We start from the raw sequence: 24,267 nt of genomic DNA, 5'->3' as shown, positions 1-24,267 counted from the left end.
AAAATTTTTTGTAGTAGAATGCTTAAAAATATATTTTAAAATATATTTAAAAAAATCAGATTTTAACTTTATCTGCCAAGAATGCTTATAAAAGTTTGATCAAATTGGATATTTATGAGGTGAGAAAATATTGGGACCACAATATACTTTGAAAGATATTATTATAAACTTTCATAACCTTGTTTAAAATGCCCTATGGGTAACCTCTAAATGAGAAATGCCTTTGGAAATAATGTTTGTGACACACTGGCTCTCAGAATCATGTTTTACATTCATCGAAGCCCTTTGTGTCCCTGTGGGTGCCTATGTCTCTTTTCACATGTTTGGAATTCTGTGAATATATCTCTTCATCCCTAGGCAAAACAGGCCAGTAACTATAGTTTAAAAATTGCAGTGAATGCCTAGTCAAAGGTAATATGGTAGTGATAGTAAAACCTTTTAGTTCTGTGTACATTAAGGAATAGTTTCCATTCCTGTAAAGGCGATGGCCTAGATGAAGATCGCATTGCTTTAGGGGAGGGTATAGCTCAAGTGGTAGAGCACATGCTTAGCCTGCATGAGGTCCTGGGTTTGATCCCCAGTACCTCCATCAAAAAAAATAATAAAATTAATAAACCTAATTACTTGCTCCCCCCCAAAAAAACTTAAAAACTTAAAAAAAAGAAAAGATGGCATTGCTATCTAATGCCACTAGACTGCCCATGTTGCAAGTCTGCCATAAGTGTAGATTTTCTCCCAAATATAAGAAAATGATTTTTCTCTTCCATACTCGATTGCCTATTTTGACTATAAAATCACCATTTCACATGCGGATTGAGATAATGGCAATTCTATTAATTTCTCCATTTTTGTCACATCAGTTGAATGTTGGATTTCTGTAGAGCTGCTAAGATAGAAAGTATAACAGCATAGATCTTAGGCTTTATCTGTCGTCAACTTTGGCAGTAAGCTGTATCTATTATTCCAACCATGATGCAGTCAATCTGTTAAGAAAATCCAAAATGTAGTCAGTTTATGGCACAACAGCTTTGCAGAGGTGTATGTCTTTTTGTACCTTATTACCTGTGTTAGAAGGAAATAAGAAAAACTCAGTAAATCTTTAAGGAGGACACACTAATATGTTGTTTCATTATGGTTAAATATACTTATCAAGATTATATCAATTTTATAAACTTTTAGACAATTGCAGAAGAGAATTCAGAATTAAATGATCCTGTAATTTCCCTATGCTTTGCTCATCTTTTAAAAAATGTACAGATGTTCTTGTGGTATTTAGGAAAAGTTAAAACATTTGAAACCATGTGATGCAATGCTTATTCTTAGGTAAAAAGTTAGTAATCTGTTCTAGAACTTCTGCTCCTTTCCTTAAAAATCCTCTTAGCCCCATTTATTCTTTTCTCCTCTCCTCCACCCAACCCTCTACCAACCACTGACTCTTTTTTTTTACTGTCCCTGTAGTTTGGCCTTTTTCAGAATGTCACACAGTGGGAGTCATACAGTATGTGTACCCTTTCTAGTTTGGCTTCTTTCACTTAGTGCACATTTAAGTTTCCTCCATGTATTTTTATGTCTTGACAGCTCATTTCATCTTAGCATGGAATAACATCTCATTGTCTAGGTGTCTACAGTTCATTTATCCATTCACCTTACAAAGGACACTTGGTTGCTTCCAAGTTTTGGCAGTTATGAATAAGACTGCCGTAAACATCTGTTTATAGGCTTTTGTGTAGACATAAGTTTTCAGCTCTTCTGAGTAAGTATCAAGGAGCACAATTACCATGTCATATGGTAAGATTATGTTTTGTCAGAAACCGCTGAACTGTCTTCCAAAGTGGCTGTACCATTTTGTGTTTCCCATTAGCAATGAATGAGAGTTCCTGTTACTATATATCTTTTCCAGCATTTGGTGTTGTCAGTGTTCTGGGTTTTGGCCATTCTGATAGGTGTGTAGTGGTTTCTTGTTGTTACTTTAATTTTCATTTCCCTGATGACATATGATGTGGAACTTCTTTTCATGTGCTTATTTGCCATCCATATATCTTCTTTGATGAGGTTTTTATTAAGATCTTTTGCCCATTTTTTAATTGGGTTGTTTGTTTTATTATTGTGGAGTTTTAGGAGTTCTTTGTATATTTTGGATAACAGTCTTTATTAAATGTGTCTTCTGCAAATACTTCGCAAATGTTTTCTGCCAGTCTGTGGCTTGTCTTCTAGTTCTCTTAACCTTGTCTTACATTTAATGAAGTCCAGCTTATCAGTTATTTCTTGCATGGATCATTCTTTTAGTTATATATCTAAAAAGACATCACCATATCCAAACTCTTTAGGTTTTCTATGGTATTATCTTCTATGATTTTTATAGTGTTGTGTTTCATATTTAGGTCTATAATCCATGCAGAGTTAATTTTTTGTGATGTGTGTAAAGTCTGTGTCTAGATTCATTTGTTTACACATGGATGTCCAGTTGTTCCAGCATCATTTATTGAAGAGACCATCTTTGCTTCATTTAATTGCCTTTGTTCCTTTGTGAAAGGTGAGTTGAGTATATTTATGGAGCCTATTTTGGGGCTCACTATTCTGATTCATTGATCTGTGATTCTTTTTACCAATAGCACACTGTTTTGACTATTATATCTTTATAGTAAGTCTTGAAGTTGGGTAGCACCAGTCCTCCAACTTCAACTTTGTTCTTCTCCTTCAGTGTTGTATTAACTATTCTGGGTCTTTCGTCTCTCCACATAAACTATAGAATCACTTTGTTGATATCCATAAAATAACTTGCTGAGCTTTTGATTGGGATTGCACTGAATCTATAGATCAAGTTGGGAAGAACTGACATATTAACAGTGTTGAGTCTTTCTATCCATGAACATGGAATATCTGTCCATTATTTCACTCTTCTTTGATGTCACTCATCAGAGTTTTGTAGTTTTCTTCAGATAGATATTGTATATATTTTGTTAGGGTTATACCTAAGTATTTCATTTTGAGGGGATGCTAATGTGAATAGTATCATTACAAACATGTCTTTAATATTTTTATTCACAGTAGCTAAAAGCTAGAAACAAATAGTGGTACAATCATACAATGGAATTGTATACAGCAATACAGCAGTAGAATTGAGGAACTGTTGATTCACTCAACAGCATATATGAATCTCACAAAATAATATTTTGGGGGAAAAAACAGGCACAAAAAAGTATATGCTTATGAATCCAGTATATGAATTTCTAATTGAGAAAAAATAATTTATGGTGAGAGACATCAGAATAATGGTTCATCTTAGTCAAGTGCCGACTGAGAAGGAACAGGAGAGAGCCTTCTGGTTGCTGGAAATATTCTATATCTTGATCTGGGTAGAGGTTACATGTGAAACCTCATCAGGTTGTACACCTAGAATTTTCTGTACTTTATTCCATATAAATTATACCACAATAAAAATGTTTTGAAATGGAAATGATAATAACAAGTAGCTGTCCAAATAGCAAGTTAGAAGGTCATTAGGTTTCTTCATCACAAGTCGTGTGAGAAAAGAATGAAATATTATGTCAGAATAATTATTAATTAAAGTTAATTCTGAGATTTCTGTTAGTCAATTTAAAGAAAATGGGGGTATAGAAATTACATTATTCTGTAACTGGAAATAAATTATTTGAGTACTAAATGAAAAGTAATATACCAAATCATCCTGATATATACACATAGTAGTCATTTGCGTAACCAACATTATTTTCTACAGTAGTCTTCACCACAGCTACAAAACTGTGACTCATATGACCATCTTAAGGAGAAAACAAAAATAAAAACAAAACTCTAGTATAAAATTACAACCAACTACCAAAGGAATAGGTGGCTCTCTTTTTCTTGATAACCTGTGGACATTTCTGGTGATTCTAATTTGATAACAGGGGAGAAATACAGAGATGTGTGTTTCTATAATTTTTTCTTCAAAAATAATGGTGCTATAAAATATTCTGCAAGAAAAATACTTTCCTAGTCAAATAAGATTGGGAAATGCTTCTTGGCCTATCCGGGTACCAGATATCACAGTATTCATTATACATATTTATGGTTCTCAGAAGTCTTGCAATAATGAAATCAGTGTTCCTAAATTGGCTCAAATATGTAATCCCTCGTTCTCATAAAACCTAGGAATATCTAATGGGTAAAAACATGCACTTTGAGAGCTGATAATTTAGAGGAATAAGTGAATTAATGCACATTGCATAAATTGTCACCAGGTATTACATGCTCTGAACAGCACTCAGCTGAAGTTGGATTCTGATGATGGCCCAGAACGGAGCCATGCAGGACTGCAAATTGGAGGAAAAGTCTGATCTTTGGGATATCAGATATGTTAATGACAAGGATAGTATCTTATTATAGAAATTGAGAAACTTGATTGATTTCCTCTCCCAAAAGAAAGCTTTGCCACTTCTGTATGAATATGTCCCATAAAAGTACATTTGAGTAGTTACACTTTTTCCTCCAAAGTCATGTTTGGATCTGGCCAAATGAGCGGTTGTTGCCCCTGAGTTCTGTACATGCTTCATGTTAATCCATAAATCTAACAGGTTACTGCATAGCAATCTTAGCACAACCTCAATCTAAATGTACACCACTTCCGAAAGTCTCTGACAAAATGAGTTAGCTGTAGGTTGCAAATTAGGATACAAGGGTTGAGAGAACAGATAATAGGATTTTTCTCAAAGTGCAGTGGTTTATTCAGCCCTGGAAATGTCACTGATTTCAAAACACAGTCATGCATTTTTGTTAAGACAGAGCCAACTATATTTTCGTTTTCATTTGTTTTCTAGTTATCAGATAGAGTTGCCCCCAAAAGCTTGACGTAACAGAGATGAAAAGAGCATATTCAGCATAAATTACCAGATATGCGTCTACTTAACCAAAGCTGTTTCTTAACATTTTTCATTGATACTCCTTCTCCTCTTAAAAAAATTCATAATAACCTTTCTACTTTTGAATTGTATTTCACTTTGAATGAAATCAGACAGAAAACAATGATAAGCAGCAAAGACTCTAAATCAAGCAAAGAACACACTGTCGACATATTTCTCTCATTAAAACTCTAACCCATTATTGGACTTTCCAGGTTTGTAAAGCACTGACTGATACTGATTGTTCATCAGCTTGTTCTTGCCTGCAGGCAGATAACAACTATGTCACATTTGATTACTTTGATGACCTTTTTCTTTCTTTTCCCATTGAGAGGATGAATTATTGTGAAGAAAATCTAATCTTTCACTTAAAGGTCAAAATGCTTCATTCTGACTGTAATTTATTTTCAACAAGGTGTATGAACCATCTTTCATCACTGACATGGTGACAAGTAGATCTTTTTTTTTTTTTAACCTCAGCCAGTTCAAAACTGTAAGCTGTGTTTTTGCAACCTTGAGTTAGTATCTCTAGTTCCATTTAAATGTTAAATAGCAGTTTCCAACCTAGATGTTTCTGTGGCCACAAAGACTGATTAGTATAACATTTTGCTTTTTCTTAAAATCATATGTATAGGAAATAATATTATTGAGTAACATGCATTGCTTTCCTCTAATAACACTGTTCTCTTGTCTTTTTCTTCCCTTTATTCTGTACCTTTGTCTGCTTTTTACTCTTACAACTTCATGTTTCAGTCTCCTGTGAGTCCTGGCTTTGAGGTAGGTACTAACTATATTTTGCAAACCAACATTATAATATTAATGAGAATAATTGGCTCAGAATTTAGCTCAGAATCCAACCTATTAAACTGCAGAAAGCCCATGGGGTTTTGTTGTTGTTGTTGTCTTTTCCTGTTGTTATTATTTACGTTTTCACAGTACTCAATAAGACAGAGCAGTGCAGGCATTAGACTAATAGATGGTTTAACAGATAAAATTTTGCCCTCAGATTACTTGGTTCCATAACACTGGTATCTTTTCTATGTAACTGAGCAAACTAGTTGAGAATAGAACAGAATACAGTCAACACTCATTTTACCTGGTGGCAGGTTACCTGAAATGCATGCATGTTGGAACTGTGTCCTGGTGCTCGCTACCACAGAACTGTGCCAAGTGAGGTCAACATCCCGATAGCCACAAATTTTGGTTGGCACAGTAAGTCAAAAACAAGGACTGCCTGAAGATGAATATAACTTTTCAAGAAAGGAGCTTTGAATCCTTAATATATTATCTCAGTCTATTTAGTTACTTTTTAAAAGGATGGTATGCAAGTATATATATCAAGATCTCAATCCAAGAAGAAATTATATATGGAAAATATATCCTCCAAAATTGGCTTTCTATCTATTTTAAACAATTAATAAACCTAATCATGGAGGAGAAGCAAGCGTTAAAGCAGGGCCCTCTTCTTGTGATAGCTTGTTTTGACCAGTTGACTTGTTAATGTTTAGTTTTTCTTCTTTCTGTACCTCTGATGAATTGAGAGTTGATATATTGTTCTTTTCCTTCATGAGTATAAATTTCAAATACCATTATTATTGTCTCTTCTAAGATGGTCTTGCTAAGATAACTCTAACAAAGAAAGCTCACGAAAACACAACCAGAACATGTTCTGGGTTAAATAAAATTGACACGTCAAGATATCTTGATTCTTAAGATGTAAAATGAAGAAGTCTGCTTCAATAATGGTAAATTTCCATATTTGGAAAATCATCCTGGTTCAAAATATGGCCCTACTTAGAGAAGTCCAGGGTGAATGCTAGGTCAATATAATTTTTGATATTCTTGTAAATTTAAATTTTGTAATTTACAGTGCCTTCCAGATATAATTTTAAATGTAAACTAGTATCTTTCCCTTCAAATTATCCCTTGGGAATAAAGCCAAACGAGGACAGGAAGCATTTTGCAATTCCCTCTCCTACACTGAAATGGGAGCAGATTGTGTAAAGGAGGACTGAACAGTAGTGTGCTCCTCTGTGGAAGGTGCACAACTTAGAGACAGCCAGGCCTTCACGGGATAGCTCCTGAGGGAAATAAGATGAATTTTCTGCATAAGCTATTGTTCTTGAGGTCGTTTATATCGCGTTTGTTGAAAAGGTAATAAACTTTTCTTTTTTCTTTATAAATATCTTGAAAGAAAATGATTCACAAAATTTGACCAATATTTCAGAGGAATATTTTAGTGACAGTTTGTGATCTGCAGAATCGTTCAAGAATCCTGGTCCTGGCTCCAGGTCCAGTATGAACTAGTCAGTTTACGCTTTCAGGTTTGTAACTGCAGGATGCAAAACTTGGATCAGTCTCTGCCCTTGTGGACTTGCAGAAATGAACAATATGCAGACAAATACGTTTTTGTAAAAGCTTCCTGGTATTACGTCACAGTGATATATATTAATTAATCTCTCCTACTGATGATACTGCTTCCTTTTTCTTAAACAATGCTGAAATACACATCCTTACATGTATTTTTTGCAGATTTGTAGAAGTATTAGTAGGTTTCTCAATAAATATTTATTGAATGAATCCAGTAAGTTATATCCTTATAAGCCAAGTAAACTGAAGAATATTTACATTTTTGACAAATAGTTCTATAAAAGGTTGCAAAAGTTTAAATTTATGACTCCACTGACTGCAGTGTATGAGTTTCCATTTCTTTGTCCTCTTCCCAACAACTGATTTTATTAATATTTTAGAAGTATTTTTTTTTTACTAATTTGATAGATAAAATAATTTATATTCCTTAATATTATTTCTTTACTGGAAAAGGTAAACAGATTTTCATATATTTATTGGCCATTTGTATTTCACCTATGGCTAATTTCCTGTCTATTGAATTGCTTATTGGTTGCTTGGAATATACATTATGACAGGAATCCTCTTTCTGTTAATCGATGATGAAATTATATTTTTAGTTTTACGTGTGCTTCTGTTGTCTTCTTCCCATACTGATATTTTAACACAGAGAAAAACAAATTTTCACTCATTATCTTACTATACATGGAATACTATTGAAAATAAATCAGTGTAGGCAGATTAAACACCAATAGTCTTTTTAAATGATAAAGGAGCTGAAGTCAAGGTAGATACAACTCATGGCACACTTTTTTTTTTTAAAGCTAGATAGTTCTTACGGAATTTTTTAAAAAAACTTAAGAACTTGAATGAAGTTATTTTAAGTGCTTTTAAATGCTTTAAGGAAGGTTTTACTATTATAGCTTTGAGGTTAAGCGCCTCTAGGGAGAATTTATTTTTGGTGAAATTAAATACTAGCCTGGTCTTTTTGGTAATTCTTAACATTCAGACTGCCTTACAGAAATTATTAAGAAATAAATGGCTTATTCCAAAAGATTTTCCTATGTTTGACTATCTTATATCCTTACCCTTCACATCCTTTAGTTTTTATAAAATTTGGATAATACTCAGTTTAACTTTTTATGCGAGGGTACATATTTTCTAAATAATAATTTGCCATAAACTGCTATTATTTTCACAGAGCTTACTGACTCACATTTAAGACAAGCATTGTACTAAAAAGAAGTCTTGGCTGCATACTTTCCTAGAAAATCTTCCCCTGAAATGACTCATTCAGTTACTGTTTCTGTTCATTAAAAAATAAGTAAGTAAACAAAGACTAGAGAATACTAGTATTGCATTATGTATCTGTAATTGGATAGGATCCTGATACGCTTTATAATAGTCGAGGTAGATTCTTTTCAGGTAAGCAAAAAATGGTGAAAAAAATAGTTATTTCTGTTCCTGAATGAAACTATGATGAAATTTCTGGCCAAATTGAATATTTTCCAGGATATTTTCCAAAATAGCAAAAGTCTATTTAGAAGTGGGGACTTTAATTGTTAAGCTTGTGTTCTGGAGTCCCAGGAATCCTGGTGGTTTATCTGAATTAAAAAGTCACTTTTTCTGTTTAAATATGCACCATGACCTACCTCCACGTAGGACATTTGCCAGATACTGCAAGATTTCTTCTGATGATTGGATAAACTAGTTCTCCAAATTCAAACCTGAGCAGTGTATACTTTCAAGTGAGGAAAAGACATCCAAAAATTCTTTAACCAGCACTTCTGTCCACATCCTGAGAGTCAGAAGAGTATGTGCAGTGGTACGTTTGTGGTGAAGGAGCCCATCAGTGAAACTAAGAATGTGAGGCCTGCTTTGATGTGCTACTGATTAGCTCTTGCCTGATTCCATTTAATGTGTTTGGCTTATCGTATGTACATTATTAATTCATGATTCATGAGCTCTCAACATAGACTTCCAGGTATGTAATTCTAAATAGGAACATGGCTGGAGAGTTCTTCATGAACTCCACCGGGGAAGGAGGCATCATATACCACTGTCCACACTTCCAAAATGTACAGGTCTTCAGAACAAGTGGATCTTTAGTGAAGGCTCTGAAAGGCCTGCATTCACTTCACAAAGGTCCATTGGCTTCCATAACACTCCGTACAGGCACACCTTAAGACATGAAACATAGCTCTTTGCTTTAAGACGCTAAACAACCCTGCTACTCCACCCACCTTGTTACCATCAGCAGGCACTTGCTTAGTGGCCGTCTGTGTCCATCTAATGTCATGTTGGGCCTGCCAAATTTAAGTCCCTTCTTAAATTCCTAACCAGTCATGATTTCTGAGCTCCTAGCTGAGTACTTTGAAAAAAGGTTACTCCTTATCACTTGGAAAGCTTGTATATCCCCGTGAGCGTTCAGACCCAGAAAAGAAATTAAGTTTTGTGTAGAAAAAATAATAACGAGAAGGAGTGAGGAAAGTGGATGATTGGAATTTGTACTATAAAGTAAACTTCTAGAAACTGTGTAGATAATTTAGCTTCTAAAATGTTTATCTGTGTTTTCAGAAATATTTAGGTACAGTATCCATTGGACTTGGTTTTTTGATATTTGGTTCTGTCTTGTCAGATGAATTTCTATCTCCCTTCTCAAGAAGAGTAAAAGTATTGTCATTTTGATAGTAAACATAGTGAAATGCAAGATGAAACACTGTCTAGAAGTTATGAACAAAAATACGTATCTCCAAATAGCCCAGTTTTTGGAAATGTCTGTTTCTCTGTAGCTGTGCACTAAAAAGTATCACTGAGTGATATAATTTCATTGAGTTAGTGCTGTCCTATACTTTTAAAACTCAAAGCTTTTTTTTTTTTTTTTTGGTAGGTAAAGAAAAAGTCTCATCTTTTTCTCTCTCTTTTTTAGCTAAGTTGCATTACAATCTAGTCTTTGGTTGTACCATATTGTTTCAGAAGCACATGTGCACATACATACACATATATGCTACATGTTCATCACTGATTATTGAGGCTAAAATCCTATAAAATACTGTGAAGTTATCCTTATGGGCTATTTCTGAAGGGAGAGGCTCTGACCTTTGTAGCCTTGGACTGTATTTGTGGCATGCTTTTCCAGCTTCTCCTTGGTGTCTCCAAGGCAGTAGTAATCAAGGGGAAAGCCTTGTTTCAGATTATTTCATTAAGCTTTCCATTGAGCTCATAAACCCAAGCCAGCTGTCAATTCAGTCAGGGTCAAATACTGTGAGAATCCATGTCCCTAAAATCAATATTCTTCAATTTTCCACGTAATCTCTTTACCTTCCAGTTTACTTTCTATATGTAAATCAAGTTTGACACTCGAGGCCCCAGAGCAGAAGTTGTTGACATGCAAAGTTATCTTCTTCCTCAGTGGAAATGCTTCTTTTTTATTTTATAAACGTATAGTGTGCGGCATTAAGGTTGTATTGCCTTCAAGTAAAAAGAGAAGTAATCTTACTTGTATTATGTCTCCCCTCTCCTCCAGGAACCCACAGATTTGTAGTATGCTGGTGACTGACATTTTGAAGGAACAGTGCCTGTAATTTGTAACAATTCTCCAACAGGTTTAGTGCTTTCCCTGCAAAGGTTGGATTGCTTAAGAAAATAGTAAGGTTCTTTTACCCTATATTTCTGTTTACTTGAAAAGAGTGAGGCAATATAAAAGTTAATGTAACTTCCAAGACTACTTTAGCACTCAGCAAATCCAGATTGCCTTGTATTTTTAATAAGAGATTATTTATGTTACTACTGTGAAATCTTTCACAAATTGCTGCAAACATTAAGAAATGGATTCTCCACTGCAAAACAGCATCCGTTACCACTAAGCAGGGGGCACACTTTCTTTTTCCTGCTCTGTAGCAGTCCTTTTCACTATTATGAAAAGGTGTTGATTAGATTTTATTTATGCTATATATTTAGGGTATCCAACTGAGGAGCCAAACTCATTTATCTGGTGCACTTGGCAGATAGTTCAAGGCATATAGAATCAGAATTGTAACAGGATAGCACTGAACAATTTGAACCTCTCCAAACACTGTACCCTCTACTCAGTGAGTTATAAGGCATGGAAACATGGGTGTTCCTATGTGAACTCCATTTCCCAGGAGTCTTCACACTTGTCTGTTGTCCAAGAACGGCTCTAGGCTGGAAAATCCCAGGCTCCCCATGGGAAAGTTGATATGCTCATCTAAGTGTTGTTAAAAGAAGTTGATCGTTCCTTTTTGCTTCATAAAATAGCCTCAGACTAAGCATTCACAGCTATGTTTTACTAGCAATGATAGCAATGACTAGGGGGACGGTTAAATAATCATTTCCAAGTGGGATAAACAGGTTTCAGAGTATATGAAAGAAATCTCTAGGCAGCCCAAAGATTAGGGGGACTGAGTTGTCCTAAACAGAATTTTAACTGGTAATAATAGTCAACATAGTCATTGCATGTCAAGGCTCACTTCAGGATGCACACCAAATGCCTCTTCTTCAGGAAATTACTTTTCTGAACAACTGCTCCATCTCCACCATGGGAGTGGTTTATCTTTTCTTCAAACCATCATACTTATGGGCGCTTATTCTGTGTGAGGCAGTGTTCGAGAAGTTGCTGATACAGTGATGAACAAAACTGTCAAGCTCCCCATCTCACAGACTTATATTCTACTGAAGGGAAACAGTAAAGAAGTAGTAAACAAATAGGTAAATAAGACAGTTGCAGGCTGCAGTGATGGGTCAGGATGATGCGCCAGAGAATAACAGTGTGGAGGGGAAGCCGACAAGAAGTTGAGTGGTCTGGCGGCCTCATGGTATGTGACCTGAAGTCTGAAGAATAAGACAGAGCCATCTATGCCTGAAGAAGGGAAGAGCACATATTGTTATTGTTGATGAACAGTTACTTTGTGTCCAGAATTCTATTGGATAATCAACTCATTGGGCACAGAGACGTTATTTACTCGCCTTTATATGTCCTGTAGCATCTGACTTGGGCCTTTAGGTAACATTTGTCCTAGGAAACACTTGTTAAATTAGACAGATCTATCATTTTTATTGAAGTGTAGTTGATGTTCAATATTATATAAAATACCGGTATACAGTATAGTGATTTACAGTTTTAAAGGTTAAACTCCACTTGTCGTTGTTATAAAATACTGGCTATATTCCCCATGTTGTACAATATATCCTTGTAGCTTATTTTATCCCTAAGAGTTTGTGTGTCTTACTCCTCTCCCCCTATATTGCATCTCCTCCCCGCCCTCTCCCCACTGGTCACAAGTTCATTCTCTGTATCTGTGAGTCTACTGCTTTTTTCTTATATTCACTAGTTTGTTGTATTTTTTAGAATCCACATGTTAAGTGATCTCGTACAGTATTTGTCTTTCTCTGTCTGACTTATTTCATTTAGCATAATGCCCTCCAGGTCCATCCATGTTGCTGCAAATGGCAAAATTTCATTATTTTTTGTGGCTCAGTAGTATTCCATTGTGTGTGTGTGTGTGTGTGTGTGTGTGTGTGTGTGTGTGTAGCACATCTTCTTTATCCATTCATCTATTGATGGGCACTTAGATTGCTTCCATATCTTGCCAACTATAAATAAAGCCATCTTGATGGCAATAGGAGAAAACTGTCATAAGGTGCTATTCTGCACATTTCTTTGAATGATAGTGAAAAATGCTAGATCTTAAAACTTCTGGAATAAAGGATTACTATTGGGTTGAATCTGTTTTCATACAGTTTTGCTGGTATCTTTTAAGCATAACAGTTCCTGAACAGGGAAGTAGGCAGGCACCTGAGTGATACTTATATCATAGAAGCTGTTTATTCAGCTAGTCATTATGCTCTAACAAACATGTATAACTCAGATGCTATCCTCTGAGCACAGATGAGCTGCCTGAAAGTCTCTCTGTAGGTCAGGGTTAAGGGTTCACAATATTTTCACACTGCATTTTGGCACATAGAACATACTATCACTTGATTATTCTCATTGTTTCCTATGAACTCTTCCTTCACAACTTAACTGAAAGGAAGAAAATGCTTTCTATATTTATATTAACAAAAACCAGGGAATGTAGGAGCTGGGAGAGACTAAAAAGAGAGGAATAATTATTACCGTCTGGAACAAGACTACCTGAGCGCCCAGTTCGGCTGTGTGATCTTGGGCAAATGATTTAATCTCTCTATGATTCAACTTCCTTATCTTTAAAAAGCCTGGTGGTCATGAGGTTTAAATGAGGTAATGAATGTAAATCGCTATGAAAAGAATCTGGCACATAAAAAAGTTACAGGAAGTGTTTTATGTCATTGTCTATTGTTTTATGTCATTGTCTCAGACTCCCCATGAACTGGTTTATTCCCCGAATCAGTTGACTGGCACAGTGTTTCAAAATTTTTTCAGAGTTGCTAATATTTAGAAACACAGTTATTTCATAAAACAACTAGACTTTTTGCTTCTCTTACAAAGCTGAGATACCTGGAAACAAGGGGCTTTCATCCTCATGTGGCAGCCATTAGCAGTGTTTGAGCCAAAGCCATACTTTTTAAACTGAGCCTGTCCTCTCCAATTTACTGTAGTCTCCACCATTCTCTGTTACATCCCTAACACCCATTAATAATAACAGCCTACAGGCATGTATTTGAGCTTGCCTTCCTCCTCTTTCCAGAGCAGAAGGGTTCGGATAAATTGTGTAATCATGTTGGACATGCCAGATAGAGGTGAGAAGCAGGCAGACAAGTACAGTATTAAAAAAAAAAAAAATCTTTAGCTATTATACTCTGTTACAATCAAAATCCTGTAGAGCAAGGGAGTCAAAGTTACAGTGCATATAGTACTAAATTTTGTAAGATGCTTATATTACAGCCTGTATTTTGTACATTTCTATTGAAATGTCTCATTCATTATTTGCATGCATTTACTTCTTGAAAACATTCATTTTTGTTCTAGTCAAGCAGTGCTTACTATTTATCATGTACCAGGCAGTTCTTTCCATTAACAGAGGACAGATGTGATTAAGACACTGTCCTTCTCTTAGGAGCATAATGTGTAATGGTTAAGACCAAAAAGAGTCCCGAAAGTGATGAGTCCAAAAAGAGATGTCAACGTGTAAGCTAAAGTGTTCTGTACTTTTTGATTTCACTTTAACTCAAGGGGAGTTTATGTCACCCCAAAATTCAGTCCCCAGTATGGGTCTGTGAAATGCATTTTAGTTAATGAACATAAATATTTTAATATAGGAGAAGTTTTCATTTGAATTTTTTCTTGTAGAGTGACTTATCTCTCAAGAAATCTTATATTTGATTTTTACAAAGATGACAACAAGAAACCACAAGTATAGGCAAATTCTCCCCCTCTGTGTTCTAGCTTTACTACTAAAGAGAATTCATTTTGAACTGCTAAATGGAATAGACCTTGTTGGGAAATTGTTTCAGAGTCCTGTTGAATGTTTAAAGACGTGCTGGCAGTTGGAGTTTCCACAGTGTAATCTAAGCAGTCATTTCCTGGGATAGTTCCAAACTTGCTGAGTCATCAATTTAATACACCAGGTTAAAAAACAAATTCAGTCTTTAGAAAAGCAGGATGCATTGTCTCTGTAATTAGGTGTTCAGTGCTATAGTTTTAACTTTGGCAGTAATTTCAAATAAAACACAGTTAGCATAAGAATGTTATAAATACTTCAGAAAACCACGGACTTTAAAAAAATGTAATCTATAATCTTTATTCTATATCAGATCTAATCCTGACTTTAAAATTCAGCTTTCATCATTTTCTTATTCCAGTATTCTCTCTCATCCATGATGATACCTCTTACACTAAGAACAACAGCAAAAAAGACCTTTATACATTTCATCATCTGTAATTTGCCAAATCAGATCATTTGTATCAGTCTATCCCAATACCGTATCCTATAGTGATGTCAGTTCTCACAAAAGTTCCACACCTGTAATTTGATCCAAACTCCTCCACTCAGGAAAAGAACAATTTATAGGACCAAAGGCTAATGTAAATTTTTAGGAACACATCCTCCTGCATATACTTACGATAATTATAGAGAAGGGAATTTTAAATCTGTTCTCTGAGTTTTGAGCCAGTTTTTGCTCTGAACATAATATTGAAGCAGAATGAAACAAAATGTAGCTGTTCTCTTTCCAAAACACTTCAATTTTTCCTCCCTATTCCCATTAAAAAAAAAAAAACAACTTATGCTGCAGATTGCCCAGGTTTACCAAATACACAGTGCTAAACTGGAACAGCAAGTAACAGAAGTTAATTGAAATACCATTTAGTTAACTTAGTAAACCTAGTAAAATCTTCACTAATGTTGATGGGTAAGAAAGAACTTTCTCTTTACCAGAGCCAACTTTAAGGTAAGATCCTATTTAAAACTAAAGTACTGTATATGTTATAATTATATACACAAATAAGTAAAAAAAAAAAAATTGAAGTAAGGTTAATGAAGAAATACAATGATATAATATCTCTTTGCTTTGGATTCACTACATCCAAAAAGGTTGTTATTTAAGCCAGCAATACCCTTTGAATCAAGTCTAGTTTTATACTGACGTTAAGTCCATACACAGGGTCCTGGGTTCAATCCCCAGTACCATCTCTAAAAATAAATAAATAAACCTTATTACACCCCTACCCTCTGCCGCAAAAAACAAACAAACAAAAAACAAACAAACAAACAAACAAAAAAACTAAAACTAAAAAAAGTTTTAGAAAAGATTTTAAAACTTAACTTTTTAATGTAGAAATATAGGCCACATTGAAAATGATTGATTATATTTGGAACTATCAGAAAAGATAATGATAAGTCTATCTGGTTGTGTTGCTAGTTAATCTTAGTTTTAAAATGTCATGAACAACAGGAGGGCACTCTTTATTAATGCTATTAAAATCTTAGACTACTATTATATCTTTAATGCTCTTAAAGTCTTAATTTCTCACGCTATAAATTATGTGGTTTGAGAGTTGTTATCCCTGTGCCAGGGACACATGTAGCTGTGTGAATCTCATCATTGCCTGAATGTGTGTGTAGTACAGACGCTGGGCCACAAAGTAACAGCCAGTTTCTTTTCCCTAAACTCATGTAATGTTTTAAAATTCCTTATGTAATCCTGCCTTGAAGGTAATAAATGAAATGACTTCTCAAGAATAATTCTGGTTCTTGTAGTTTATGGCAGTGTTTATTTGAGTGTTCCCATGTTGGATGAAAAGAAAACATTCCATTTTATCAGATTGTTTCTTGCGCTACTAAGTGCATTTGCCCCACGGTATAGTCCTCCCCTACGCCAGTGAATAGTCCTACCTCCAACTGGCTCTGTTCACACCGCCCAAAATTAAGTCTCTTAAATTAAGGAAAATAACTGAAGGGTGATTTGGTCAACTTTTCACACGATTTTCCAATCTGAGAACATTTTAAGTCTGCTCCGAAAGTGTGACATCAGGTCAGCTTTTATTCTGAGTGTTGAAACTTTCCAACTATGGAAAAATACCACGTTTCATTTTAGTGTATTCTTAAAACTGGCCCGTTGGAGATAGTTAAAACAGGGAGCTAACCCTATGGATTTAATTATTTTTCAATTCCATTGAAGATATTTATTCAATATAGTTGTGATTCTGGTTTGGCAAACTTTTGGCCTATCTCTAAAAGCTCCCTGGATGTCTCGACAAGAGTTGAGAGCCTTTCCAGAGTAATTGTGCTTTATAGTTTTATTTTCTGGAATTAAAATTATAAATTTAACTGAAGATATAATATCCCTAAGTAGAACGTCATTTCGAATTTCTTTTTATTGTAGCTAGTCAATCTGCAAATCAGAATTTTCCCATTTGGCAATAAATGGCATTAACTTTTGGCAAAGATAGGCATTGAAATGGATGGAAATTGTATGTAAATATAATTTGTTTCTCATCTTTTTGGTGATTATTCCAAATTAGAAACTGACTAATACAAGGGCTCTGGAAGCAAACAAATGTAGATTCATGATTTGGTTAAACTGTTTACTAGCATTTGACCCCAAAAAATGTATTTAAAACTTAATGAGCTTAGATGCCTCAACTATAGATAATAAGACCTATCTTGTAAGGCACCTAACACAATGATTACTAAGAGTAGGAGCTTAATAAGTGAGATACATAATTTATAATAACTATTAAAAAGCAGTTCAATTCAACTTTTATTTCAGTGATTCCAGAATACCATTTTTTCTGATGATTTCCAAGTATATTAACATGATATCAAGATATGCCATGAAATTGTTCCGAAACATTGGAAACATGGTTAATTTTACCTCCTTTAATCTTTTAAAATATCTATGTGCTGGACTGATTAAATAATTCCAAAATGAGACAAGAGTGAACAGAGATATAATTGTAGCCAAAACACTAATATTTATGTGTCTTGTATAATTCATTAGTCACTATGTGTTTTTCATTTATAAAAATAAAAGTAGGAGGAGAATAGAGCTCAGTGATAGAGCACATGCTTAGCATAACAAGGTCCTGGGTTCAGGCCCCAGTATAACTAAATAAATATATTAACCTAATTATTCCCCCTTGAAAAAAAAAAAGATAGTATACTTTTAACCCTTTACTTTTATATGGTTGAGGAATAATTTTAAATTATATTTACTTTTTTCTTTGAGGGAATGCAGAAAAAAAACTATAGGCCGTTTTCAGGTGAAGTACTGTATTGGGCAGATGAGAAATTTACTTTTTACATTTTGTCTTCATGAACTGCTTTCATTTTCTACATGAAACACTTTAGAAAATGTCAGTGAAGTATTATGTACAATGGTGTCAAGAACCATTTTTAGTTTGCTTTCAACTTTATGTTTCTGTGTTAAAACTAATGGAATTTAAAAGCTGAAAATTATTTGAAAGTCCTAGAAATCTGTTTCAAATAGTCTAATCTCCAATTCTTTACAGACTGTAAAATCAAGGTAACTCAAATAAGAAATTATTGGGAAATAAGTTACATTACTGAACAGAAGCATAGTTTTAGTTTATTTCTCTCATATTCTTAAGGATCAAACCACTAAATTCAACAGTAAAAAAAAAATGTGATTTTAAAATACATAAATACATAAATCAGATATTCTCTCATGTCTAATTGTCCTGAACTGTTTTTCAAACATGTAGCAAAAGTCACCATCAGAGTCATTCATTGGTCGAGAGAAGAGGTCGAATTCTCAGTCATACATTGGACGACCCATCCAGCTCGACAAGATCTTGCTGTCCAAAGTAAAAGTGCCGCACACTTTCGTCATCCACTCCTACACCCGGCCCACGGTCTGCCAGTACTGCAAGAAGCTTCTCAAGGGCCTCTTCCGGCAGGGCCTGCAGTGCAAAGGTAAGAATGACCATGCCACCAAGTAGTTGTCACCAGCCCAAGTTTGATCCTTAAATCAATCCTCATCCATTTGAAATTACAATCTTTTTTTTGTAACTTCTCTTTCTGATGAATGCTTGGTTTTTATTTGTTTTCTTTTAAAATCACTGTGATTAGATTGCAGATTCAACTGTCACAAACGCTGTGCACCAAAAGTACCCAACAACTGCCTTGGCGAAGTGACCATTAACGGAGGTAGGTGAAAGGTCAGCCGTCAGGTCTATGCTTTTTCCCTCTTAGGGCGTGTGTCAGTTAGGACTTAGTGGGATTTTTTTACTTTTAGTTTTTTCAGTTCACATACTTGTGATCGAGCCCAAAGTAAATTATTACCTCTGTCCAACTTTATTGTAGAAAAGTACCCGTCATTGAATTTTGTTACAGACCAGAGATTTTCTTGATTTTTACGTGGTGAACCACCTGGTACTGAAAACTTGGATATCCAGAATGTCTTCCCCAGCTCTCTTATTTTATACGCCTACTCTAATTCACTCAGAAATGTGGAAATTGTTGGAATGCCTATTACAGCTCTCACCCTCTTTCTTCATCCTTTTCAATCCAGGCATTGAGACAGAAGTTAACTTTTCTTCCCTGTCTGTCACAGAGACTGACTCGTCAGGAAATAGTTACCCACTTCCTTCCTCCACCCAGTTACTCTTCCCGTTATATCTGTGCTTGTTAACCTGCATCTTTCATAATAATAATAATTCAAGGAAATTTAATTCAAACAATTAAAAACCACATATCTTCTTCTACGTTTGGGGATATCCCTTTAGGAAAACTTTAACTGCATAGTTTAACATTGAAGGAATTCTAAGAAAAAATGCTGTGTCCTAAAGGAACAGCTCACATTTTCTTCCCTGATAGTATTCCTAGTGGGTTCTGACCAAATATTTAACTTAGTGTCCGAAGCTAACTTTTTCCATGGAGAGTAGACTGCATTATATGTTCAAGCTGTTGTCAGTTTTCTGATTCCTCTGGAAAGAAAACTGGTGATAGAGGACCAGAGAAACAGGTTGAGTATTTTTGTTGCTAAAATCCTGAAGAACAAGTGATTATCTGTGTTCTCCAGCCTTCTTCCCTAGAAGAAGAGGAAGAGAAAGCTCTCTAGGAAAACATTCCCATAGTAGTTTCTCACTTGGAGATGCATAAATTAGCTGCCAAAAAGGAAAGCTTGGCAGTCTTCCTACTTTCTGTGGCATGTGGTATGGATTTTGTTCAGGCCCAGGAAATGTCAATGTGTGCTTTATAACTAGAACTAAGGAGAGACAGTGTAGTTTTTGTTATGTTGATTACTTTGAAATTGTATTTTCCCATAAAGTTAAGACAATCCAGTAAAATGTGAATTTTCCAAAGTTGAGAGGCTAGGGTCTCCGATCAGTCTATTTTCTATTTTTAAAATAAGTACTTTGCATTGGTAAGTAATTATAATTTGCTGTGTCCCATCAACTATATAATGAAGGATTCAGTATTACTTCAAATATCTTACGTATTTAAAAGCTGCTGCTTATGTGACCAATTTAATATATTGGAATCCATGGTTTTAAAAGTTACTGGCATTTTGAGAATCAATGGTCCTGAGTCTCCCTGCATGTGAAAATTTCCCTCATCCTCCCACGTATTTCTTTTTCCCGCCAGGGCTGTGCTACTGAAATAAGATTAGTTTCTTCTTCCCTGGTGCCTGGTATCACTTTGCTTCCTAGCACTTTGTTTCTGTCCTACCCTTGGCTTCCTTCCAAGGCTTTCCATGACTTGTCATGTTTTAGGCTCAGGGGCACAGAAAACAAGCATCTGCTTGTAAAATTATACATTTATCCTCATAAATTCAAATACTAGTGAACTGAAATTGAAAAGGAAAGTGAGAGAAAAATTCTTCACATAACTATTTTTTTAGGGCTTTCAATTGATTTGTTTTAAGACTGCCTAATTTTCTGTTAAGTCCTGGTTCCAGGATTGCAGGCTTGTCTTCATGGGTGCAAAACAATTGTTTTTAGATTTGCTTAGCCCTGGGGCAGAGTCTGATGTGGTCATGGAAGAAGGGAGTGACGACAATGACAGTGAAAGAAACAGTGGGCTCATGGATGACATGGAAGAGGCGATGGTCCAAGATGCTGAGATGGTGATGGCAGAGTGCCAGAATGACAGTGGGGAGATGCAGGATGCAGACCCGGACCACGAGGATGCCAACAGAACCATCAGGTGAGGGCTGCACTCTCAGCCTTGGTCAAACGGTGGAGCCCCATGTGGTATTTTCTAAAGCTCTTTGATGTTTTAATCTGTTATAGAACAAACTTAAGGTGTGTGTTTGCAGGCATACCTCGTTTTATTGCTCTCTGCTTTATTGCACTTCGCAGGTATTGTGTGTTTTACAAATTGAAGGTTTGTGGCAACCTTGGGTACAGCAAGTCTGTCAGTGCCATAGTTCCAACAGCATTTTCTCACTTTGTGTTTCTTGGTCTCATTTTGGTGACTCTCATAATATTTCAAACTTTTTCATTATTATTATGTTTGTTACAATGATCTGTGTTTAGTGATCTTTGAGGTTACTATTAGAATTGTTTTGGGGTACGGCAAGCCACTCTAGTATAAATAAGTAAACTTAATCGATAAATGCTGTGTATATTCTGACTGCCCCACCAACGAGCTGTTCTCCTGTCTCTGTCCCTCTCCTCAGGCCTCCCTATTCCCTGAGACACAACAGTATTGAAATGAGGGCAGTTAATAACCCTACGGTGGCCTCAAAGTGTTCAAGTGAAAGAGTCACGTGTCACTCACTTTAAATCAAAGACTAAAAATGATTAAGCTTAGTGAGGAAGGTGTGTCTGAAGCCTAGATGGGCTGAAAGCTAGGCCTCTGGAGTTAAACCATCAGTCAAGTTGTGAATGCCAAGAACACATTCTTGAATAAATTAAAAGTGCTACTCCAGTGAACACACAAATGATAGGAAAGTGAGATAGCCTTATTGCTGGTATGGAGAAAATTTTAGTGGTCTTGATAGAAGATAAAGCCAGCCACAACATTCCCTTAAGGGAAAGCCTAATTCAGACCAAGATCCTAAGTCTCTTCAATTCTATGAAGGCAGCGAGAGATGAGGAAGCTGCAAAAAAAAAAAAAAAAAAAAAAAAAAAAAACTGCAAAAAAAGAAAGATGCGGGAAAAAAAAATTGTAGCTAGTAGAGATTGTTTCACAAGATTTTAGCAACTAAACCATCTCCATGACATAGAAGTTCAAGGGGAAGCTTTAAGTGCTGATATAGAAGTTACAGCAAATTACCAAAAGATCTAGCTAAGATCATGAATGAAGACGGCTACACTAAACAACAGATTTTCAGTGTAGATGAAACAGCCTTCTATTAGAAGACAGTTCCATGTAGGACTTTGACAGCTAGAGAGAAGTTGATGCCTAGCTTCAGAGCTTCACAGGACAGGCTGACTCTGCAGCTGGTGACTCTAAGTGGAAGCGAGTGCTCATTTATTACCATTCTGAAAATCTTAGGGCCCTTAAGAATTATGCTATATATATAATTCTGCCTGTGCTCTATAAATGGAAGAACAAAGCCTGGATGGCAGCATGTCTGTTCATAACATGGTTTACTGAATATTTTAAGCCCACCGTTGAGACCTACTGCTCAGAAAAAAAGATTTCTTTCAAAATGCTACTGCTCATGGACAGTGCACCTGGTCACCTAAGAGCTCAGATGGAGATGGACAATGAGATTCATGTTGTTTCTGTGCCTGTTAACACATCCATTCTGCAGCCCATGGAGCAAAGAGTGATTTGAACTTTCAAGTCTTACTATTTAAGAAATACATTTCATAAAGTTATCACTGCCATAGGGAGTGATTCTTCTGATGGATCTGGGCAAAGTCAATTGAAAACCTTCTGGGAAGGATTCACCATTCTAGATGCCATTAAGAATATTCATGATTCATGGAAAGAGGTCAAAATATCAACATTGACAGGAGTTTGAAAGAAGTTGTTCCCAAGCTTCATAGATGACTCTGAGGGGTACAAGACTTCAGTAGGGGAAGTAACTGATGATGTGGTAGAAATGAAAAGTAGAAGATGCTGTGGAGATTGTTGAAATGACAGCAAAAGATGTAGAATATGACATAAATTTAGTTGATAAAGCAGTGGCAATATTTGAGAAGACTGACTCCAATTTTGAAGGAAGTTCTATGGGTAAAATGCTATCAAAGAGCCTTGCATGCTACAGAGAAATCATTTGTGAAAGGAAGAGTCAATCAATGCAGCAAACTTTATTGCTGTTCTGTTTTAAGAAAGGGCCACAGCCACCCCAGCTTTCAGCAAACACCATCTTGATCAGTCAACAGCTATCAACATTGGGGCAAGACTCTCCACCAGCAAAAATATTATGTCTCGCTGAGGGCCCAGATGATGGTTAGCATTCTGTAGCAAAAAAAACTATTTTTAATCAAGGTATATACATTTTTAGGCATAAGGCTACTGTATACTTAAAAGACTACAGTATAGGATAAACGTAACTTTTATATGCACTGGGAAAAACAAAAATTTGTGTGACTCACTTTATTGCCAGATTGGCTTTTTTTCGGTGGTCTGAAACTGAATCTTCAATATTTCCGAGGTATCCCTGTAGTTTGTTTATGAACGAGCTATGTTCTCTAGAGGAGACTCCTAACTTTGGATTCCCTTGGAGAAGTGTGGTTTGCATCCTTTCCTAGCATTGCCTCATTCTTTGACCCATTTTCTTTTGCATGTGAGGGATACACATGTGTAAACCACAGATTTACTACTAAGTTCATAGGTATTCAAAATTCATGGTGTGCAAATACAAAGATCAAGGATCAACCTCAGCAGACACCATCTACTCTATAGCTGGCCCCTATTACAAATATTGTATCTGTCTGGACTTAACTGATCTTGATTTTATTTCAGAAGTATGTGGAATTTTATATTTGTGATCTAATCATCAATACTTTTTGATTTCTAGGTGATCACTAGTTTTTTATATCAGTGGTTAGGACAATATGGCAAAAAATCAGGCTGCTACCTGTTTTGTAATAAAGTTTTATTGGAACATACCCATGCCCGTTCGTCGCTCTGTCTACGGCTGGTTTTGTGCCACAATGGCAGAGTTAAGTATTCTGCAAAGCCTGAAATACTTATTCCCTGGCTCTTTACAAAGAGTTTGCAAACCTCTCATTTATATTATAAAGTGTACTCCTTTTGTGTCCATTTTACAAATGCCTTGTTCATTGATAGACTGAAATTGTTCATGAGAGTAGAGCAATAGAATAACTGGATTTTTTTTCCATTTAATGGCACGAGAAATATTTTTAAAATACTAGTATTTTGACCCATCTGTGTTTTGAAGGTGTATATTTCTTTAGTATCAAAAGATCAGTTTGGGGCCAGGAGGGGGCATGTTGTTGGGGGCAGGGAAGGAGAAAGGAGGAGACAGACAGAAAGGAAAGAAAAGGAGGAAAGATGGGCATAATCCCATGAGCAGTAGATATTTAAAAGACAGTTTCAACAGCAGATTCTAATTTTTATGAAATTGTCCAGAGAGAGACTGAAATTCGTGTCAAGTGATATTATCTCTAAATTATTAATATATCTGCCTGTAG

The 24,267-nt window shown here is 35.5% G+C and overlaps 1 protein-coding gene across 2 annotated transcripts in view; it reads left to right on the top strand.

Moving 5' to 3' along the window:
* The window catches only part of PRKD1 (protein kinase D1), a 278,738-nt gene that overhangs the window by 206,541 nt on the left and 47,930 nt on the right, over window positions 1–24,267 (top strand). Inside the window, exons 5-8 of one of the 2 annotated variants that reach the window (XM_031453524.2) lie at window positions 5,652–5,675; window positions 18,412–18,622; window positions 18,779–18,856; window positions 20,653–20,857. In XM_031453524.2, coding sequence (XP_031309384.2) covers window positions 5,652–5,675; window positions 18,412–18,622; window positions 18,779–18,856; window positions 20,653–20,857 — 518 coding nt within the window. The remainder of the gene's footprint in view (window positions 1–5,651; window positions 5,676–18,411; window positions 18,623–18,778; window positions 18,857–20,652; window positions 20,858–24,267) is intronic. The other variant, XM_031453525.2, reaches the window with a different exon arrangement.

The sequence above is a fragment of the Camelus dromedarius genome, chromosome 5 (genome assembly GCF_036321535.1).
Source record: "Camelus dromedarius isolate mCamDro1 chromosome 5, mCamDro1.pat, whole genome shotgun sequence".
Lineage (NCBI taxonomy): Eukaryota > Metazoa > Chordata > Mammalia > Artiodactyla > Camelidae > Camelus > Camelus dromedarius.
The sequence above is the reverse complement of the archived record's forward strand: the minus strand, read 5'-3'. Positions and strand labels throughout refer to the sequence as shown.